This window comes from Raphanus sativus, chromosome 9 (assembly GCF_000801105.2).
Source record: "Raphanus sativus cultivar WK10039 chromosome 9, ASM80110v3, whole genome shotgun sequence".
In the NCBI taxonomy this organism is placed as follows: domain Eukaryota; kingdom Viridiplantae; phylum Streptophyta; class Magnoliopsida; order Brassicales; family Brassicaceae; genus Raphanus; species Raphanus sativus.
In genome coordinates this window covers 5637968-5644834 of record NC_079519.1, presented here as the reverse complement: position 1 = coordinate 5644834, position 6867 = coordinate 5637968, and the positions used below count along the sequence as shown (strand labels likewise).

The 6867-nt window shown below is 33.8% G+C and overlaps 1 protein-coding gene across 1 annotated transcript; it reads left to right on the top strand.

Annotated features, from left to right (window-relative positions):
• The first annotated feature begins 432 nt into the window (after positions 1-432).
• On the top strand, positions 433-2856 carry LOC108824025 (protein SOSEKI 5). Its single transcript, XM_018597355.2, has 4 exons — positions 433-892; positions 1158-1227; positions 1302-2159; positions 2441-2856. Exons 1-4 carry the CDS (start codon positions 655-657, stop codon positions 2556-2558), a joined length of 1284 nt encoding a protein of 427 aa, XP_018452857.2. The 5' UTR covers positions 433-654; the 3' UTR covers positions 2559-2856.
• Positions 2857-6867: the final 4011 nt, after the last annotated feature.

Sequence of the window (6867 nt, the reverse complement as noted above, 5' to 3'; positions counted from 1 at the left end):
AAAAGTTTAATTGAAAACATTGATTATTTTCTTAATATGCGTGAATTGTCTAGAAAATCTTATTTTCATGAATGGAGGGAGTAGTGTTTTAAAATCTGGAGAAAAAAGATAATATTAAAAAAAATCTATTTCTTTTTGGGCAGCCTTCAAATTTTCAAAATCTAATATTATTGTATTAGTGATTAAATAATCTAAGCCTAGTTCAATATACAAACCTCCTAAGTCTAACATTCAAATACTTATTCAAAATATCTACCAACTTCATGAAAATTTCAAAAGAAAAATATTACCATAAGAAGTCACAAAATAATACTCATGACAAGAATTTAAATTAAATTGACTTTAGAAAAATGCTTTTCTACTGGCGTAAGTAAGAGCTGATATGGTTATCAGAAAAGCTGATAATATAGAGACTAAAGTTTCATTTGTTGTGTAGCCCGTTGTTCCTGGCATCCCATTTTTCAAGAAAACTCATCTCACTCCTCTTTTCTTCATTTACTTTCTATAAATCCAAACTCATAAACAAAAGATTTTGTCTTTCCATCAACATCACTTCCTCATAACTCCCCAAACAAATCTCACTTGGAGTTCTTCGTCTACTCTTCTTTATTTCCCTTCCAGAAAGCAAAGAAACAAACACACAGAAAAAACAGGATGAGTTCAAGAGTGTTCAGAGCAACACCAGATAGCAACTATCTGGTCCCCAGGAGATCTAGAGACCACCAACAAGAAACTAGTCCGGAGCGGAACCGGATCTGGTCTGAGCCTCGTCATAAACCGGTTACTAACCGGAAAGTTCCGGTCGTCTATTATCTCTCCCGGAATGGTCAGCTTGACCATCCTCATTTCCTGGAAGTCACCCTCTCTTCCGGCGATGGTCTCTACCTCAAAGGTAACGGCATAACAGACCCAAAAATCACTTACTTTTTTCTGAATAAAATTACATGTTTTCTTGATCAGTAACTGAAAAAGACAGTTTTTTTTTCAAAATAAACAAGAAAGTTGCTTTTTGAGTTCAAAAGGTTTTGAAACTCTCTCTTCTCTTTGGCTGTTTACTCTTTATTACTACTGGAACATAACAGTGATAAAGGCGGCAACTTTTCGAATTGTAGCTTCAAAAAAAAGTTATAAACTTTATTGTTTTTTTTCTTTCTCAGATGTAATAAACCGCTTGAATGATCTTAGAGGCAAAGGCATGGCTAATCTCTACTCTTGGTCTTCCAAAAGGTTAACACTTTCTTCTCCAACCATAACTCCTCTGTCTTTCAAAACCTAACCGTCCCGATCTTCTGAACTTCCAGGAGCTACAAGAACGGATTTGTCTGGCACGATTTATCGGAGGAAGACTTCATCTTCCCCGTTCAAGGCCAAGAGTACGTTCTCAAAGGCTCTGAGGTGGTTCTTGATTCTTGTCTTCTCTCATCAAACCCAAGGAGCCTCCTCGGAACGACGTCGTTCAGAGATCTGAACCCGGAGAAAAACTCCGGCGATGATGATATCCCTCCGGCGGCGGTGCACCGTCGGAGAAACCAGTCGTGGAGCTCCATCGATCTCAGCGAGTACAAGGTGTACAAAGCAACCGAGTCGAGCGCCGAGTCGGCTCGTAGACTCGCGGCGGACGCTTCTACTCAGACGGACGATCGAAGGCGGAGGAGAAAGCCGGCGAAGGAGGGGGAGATAGAGGAGGTGAAATGCCCGGCGAGGTGCGAGAATCGGAGCGTTGAGCTGAGCAGAGACGAGATTTCTCCTCCGCCGTCGGATTCGAGCCCCGAGACTTTGGAGAATCTGATCAAAGCAGACGGACGGCTGGTATTGCGTCAAAACGAGGGCAGTAGCGATCATCGGACGGTGGAGAGTTTGTCGAGCGGGAGGATGAGAGCTTCTGCCGTGTTGATGCAGCTGATTTCGTGCGGAACGATGTCGTTTAAAGAGTGTGGGCCCGTTTTGTTGAAAGATCAAGGGCTGACGTTGACTGGACGTAGCGGGTGCACGGTAACGCGAGGAGCAGGGGATAACAGTCTGGAGAGGGCAGAGAAGGAACTGCAGAGTTTTGGAAGGGTAAAACTGGAAGATAAGGAGTATTTTAGCGGCAGTTTGATTGAGACCAAGAAGGAACTTGTCCCTGCTTTGAAACGATCTTCTTCTTACAATGCTGACAGGTAAAAAACAATTAATGGGTTTGCAAAACGTTTGGCAGTTTGCTACCCTTTATTTGAAACGGCACGAATCTCTGCTTCGTTTTGTTTTATTTTGTTACCGTACATTCCAATAATTGGTTATGGCGTGGGTTAATTGAAGAGCTGAAAATGGTAAAAAGTACAGAAGTACTTTTTGGTGCGTCTTTCAAATGTCTCTTCGTAGTAGATGTTTATATACTTACCAATAATGAAATATATTGGAGGGTTATATAATATTACTTCACTATTTGATGATGCATTAGGAGTTCAAGAATGGGACCAACGACGGAGAAGGATGAGGAAGAGGCGGTTCTATCTAAATGCATTCCGAGGAAACCAAAGTCGGTGGGTCTAAGGAACAACAATGGTGTGCACCAGTAACAAAAGAAACTGCACGAGTGTCTAATGAGAAAGGAAGCAAGGAAACGGCACGGAGTCTAACAAGCTTATTTTGGGTTTAAGAACAAAGACAAGAAGAATAGGGAATAAGCATTGTTATGTGTAGTGTAGGTAACTACTAAAAACCCCTATGAATGCAGGATGCTAAAGAGTAACATGATGTGTACATATTTAAAAATGTTGTAGTTTGACCTCTTTTGAGGTTAATTTCAGACTCGTTTTACTTCGCTTTATAGTTATTGGGAATCTCACTTACAAATTTTCAGTTTGTTTGTTTTCATTGTTAACTCTACCCACATTGGAGTAACAGTGAACGAGTTATGATAGAATCTCGAGTAGTGGTAATGTGATTCTAAGTTTTAACAATTAAGTAAATGTTATATTTTTTTGGGCAAAAGTGAATGTTATAGTTTTTATTAGGGCTGGGCATTTTATCCGTTAAATTTGATTCGATTCGTTATCCGTTGTTATTTGATTCGAAAATTTCGAATATCCGTAAGCTTTCGAAGCAAAGCAAATATTAAAACTCAATATCCGTTAAAATCGAAGCAAATCACAAATACTAAAATTTTGGGAAGCGAATATCCGATCCGATCCGTCAATATATAAATACATGTATATTTTGATTATATTTAAAGTTTTAGATATATAAAATTATATAATTATTATTCTTAACATATGATTTGACAGATTCTATTCACATTATTACTTATATAAAAGTATTACATAAAAAGAAGAGAAAACATTTATGACAATTATAATATTTTTCTTAAGTTTTGTATTATTATAATTGTTAACTAAGTTTAAAAATTTACAAAATATGTAGATTCACTATATTTTTTAAGCAAAAAAATATTTTACAAAACAAATTTGTATTGAATTTTTAAGATTATTTGTAATAATCAAAACAAATGAGATATCCGTAAGTATCCGCAAATATCCGCAAATATCTATTTATTTTCCGGATATCCGTTTTTCCGAATATCCGTATTTTTCCGAAGCAAAGCAAATCGGAAAATCAGATATCCGTAACATTCGAAGCAAATCACAAATACCTTCAAAAACCCGGATATCCGATCCGCGCCCATGCCTAGTTTTTATGATGTATTTTCCCTACGAAATATTTTCTAAAGTTCAACAAATATTTTTCATTATTTTACAGATTGACTCTAGTTTGGCGTGATTTGTTTAAACAAGTAAATAGTATATATGTTACTGGAAAATGCATCGAAAACATTATATTATAATCGAATAAATGCCATTGAAATGTGGTAAAGTGAAATTTGCCTTTGAAATTATAAAACAGCGTAGAGTCAATGTTGGGATGGTGCCTTGAGGTTACAAATTTATAATTCAGAAAAAGTTTCTATGCCCTTTAATTTTGGCGTATTTGTACCTTTTGGCGTCAACTCCAATTTCAATTTGTAGCACGTACACAATATTTTATTTGTCATACCAAAAGAAATTTCAATAACCAACAATGTTGTCTTTTGACTTTGAAAACTTAGAAGTTTCCACTTACCCATTTCTAGAAGTGTTAAATAGCGCTGATATTCAAAGTCTTCGTTCAAATGCTCATAAAATTCTATTCTAAAGAATACAGAAAATCATAAAAGCATTTACTAGAGTGAACACATCCAATGCACTTTGAATCTTGTTATCAAGAAGCGAAACTAGGACACATATATCACTAAATTTTGCAATGATCAGGTTAATATTTTTACAAGTAACAGAAACACGTGATTATTTAGATGAAACAGTTTTTCTTCTTTCGGTTCAAAAAGAAAAAAATGGTTTTTGTTATATCAAAATGGTTAAATTCCTAGTAATTTCATATCAAAAGTTAAATGGAACATAGAGTTGATATAAAGATTAGACATGCTGATGTTATAAATAAATAAACTAGATTTTGATCCACGCTTTCAAAGCGCGGATTTTTTTTTTTTTTTTTTTTTTAAATTGACAAATATTTAGTAAATGTCATATTTTCATATATTTGTTTTCTTATAAAAGACTTAAACTTTTTATATTTCTTTATCGTGTTTCATTTTAAATGAATATAGGCCTGAGCATAATATCTGGACCCAAAGAACCAATCCAAAACCGATCCGAAAATCAAGGTTCCGAACCGATCAGACCTGGGGTAAATATCCGAATGAGTTCTAAATTGCTATATACGAAGAACCGATCCCGAACCCGATCCGAATCGAGAACTGAATGAGTACCCGAAGATATCTGAAATGTGAATATATATCTAAAAATATATGTTATAATTATATATATAATTATTTTAATATTTTAAATTAATATTATAAGTTAACTATAGTAGTTATTTTCAGTACTTTTGAATATTTTTGAATAAAATATGATAGTTTGGATAAAAGTTTACCGAAAAAATTGTATAGAATGGATATTTTTGGTTACTTTTGGTTACTTTTGAATTTGAACCGAATCGGATACTTTGGTTACTTTGAGTACAAATAACCGAACCCGTTTTAGATACTTTGATTATTTGGTTATTTTTCTGGTTCTTATGCATGAGAACCGAACTCACCCGGATCCGGAAAGACCCGATTCGAACCCAATCCGAAATTTTATAATACTCGAATGGGGTTTAATTTCAAAACCCGAAAAACCCGATACTCGAAAGAACCGATCCGTACCCGAATGAGTACACAAACGTCCAGGTCTAATGAGTATTTATGTTTATAAAATTAAATTTTATCTTTTAATGAATTTAGTTAGTATAACTCTGATAAATTAATTTTATTATGTGGTTAATTTTTTAAATAAAAAAATTATAAACTTTTAATAAAGATTTATATTTTTCAATGAAAAAATTCCAATGAAAAAAATCAAATTTTTTTATGAATGCTTAAATTATATTAAAAAGAAAAAATATAATAATTAAGTGATTAATTTTTATTCACTACACAAAATATTAAGAATGATTGAAAATAAATTATTTGAACTTGCAAAAAAAAATAAGAATTTGATTTGATTTCTTAATCGGCTCAAATGGCCCAAGAAAAATTTGATGTGGGCAGTGGGCTGGATTCAAAAAAATATTCCAATATAGATTTGTTATTAATATTACTTGATTGCCCTTAATGAAATATGCAATGTTAGTTAAAGAAAATGTATGTTTAGGTAAAAAGCACAATATGATCCTGATTTAATAGTATAGATATTTATTTTGTATGAAAATTGTTGAATCTTAACATGATATCAAAACATAGTTCATCTTTTATGATAAAGTTTTAAATATTTAGACATATATTGTTTATTTTTCTCAATCCATATTTTGTTTGTGGTTTTCATCCTATTAAAGAAGAAAAAAACATTAGATTGACAGAAGAAAAGGAGAAATTTTGAGACGAATATTTAACTGTATATATTCTAGTCTATCAAAGGCTCAGTCTTCTTGCAGTACATTTGAGAAGAGAGAGAGATCATATAAATGCACAAGATCTTGCAGACTTTGCAGTAGGTGACTGACTTCACTGAAAGTGAATTAATATTTTGGTAAAAAGAGCTGTCATTGCGTGTACACATTCGACCTCACAGTTCTATTATTTTATGTTTAAGTCCATTTAAAATAAATAAAAGAACATACACTACATAACTCGGTTACAGGAGGAAGCTATTATACCTCGCATGGACCATCTCTAATACCAAACTTGAGAGAGCTACTAGCTTTGCTGTTGGTATGTATGACCTTCACTTTTTATATTTGGCGAGAATATAAAATCAGTTTTCAAAGCATATTGAAATTTGGGGATTTTTAACCATTACACATCTAACAAGAGACAACATTCGACGTCAACTTAATGTGAGCACTAACATAACTACCCGATATAGCATAATTCGGTTTACACCGACTATGGACAGGAAAATTTGGCGAAACCAACCGAAATATGAAAAACTTGGAGAGACTACCGACCGGGATATCTTGTTAAACAGTAAACCAAAAGTGATAAAACCGACAACAAAAAACGCAAACCAAGGAGCCAGATTTTGGTTAAAAGCGGTCTTGGATCAGTGAGACAAAGGCCTCAGCCCATGTCTGTTTGACTATTAAATCGTAAACCTTATGAATGCAAACTTGATATCTCAAAAGTACTCACTTTATTGATAGCTCTCAAGACTCAAACTCAAACTCATAAGTTATGCTACAAACTTAGCATCTCCTTATATAGCTATTACAAGTTCCTAAACTCATTAGGTAATATATCTTTGGATAAACATCAATCCTTCTAATCCTAATCTCATTAGGATAACTTCTATCTCA

Bases quoted from the DNA above. Each gene is read 5' to 3' on its own strand.
- LOC108824025 (XM_018597355.2), top strand. From the start codon at position 655: ATGAGTTCAAGAGTGTTCAGAGCAACACCAGATAGCAACTATCTGGTC. The intron at 893-1,157 runs GTAACGGCATAA...TTTCTTTCTCAG, and splicing joins CGATGGTCTCTACCTCAAAG to ATGTAATAAACCGCTTGAAT. The intron at 2,160-2,440 runs GTAAAAAACAAT...ATGATGCATTAG, and splicing joins TCTTCTTACAATGCTGACAG to GAGTTCAAGAATGGGACCAA.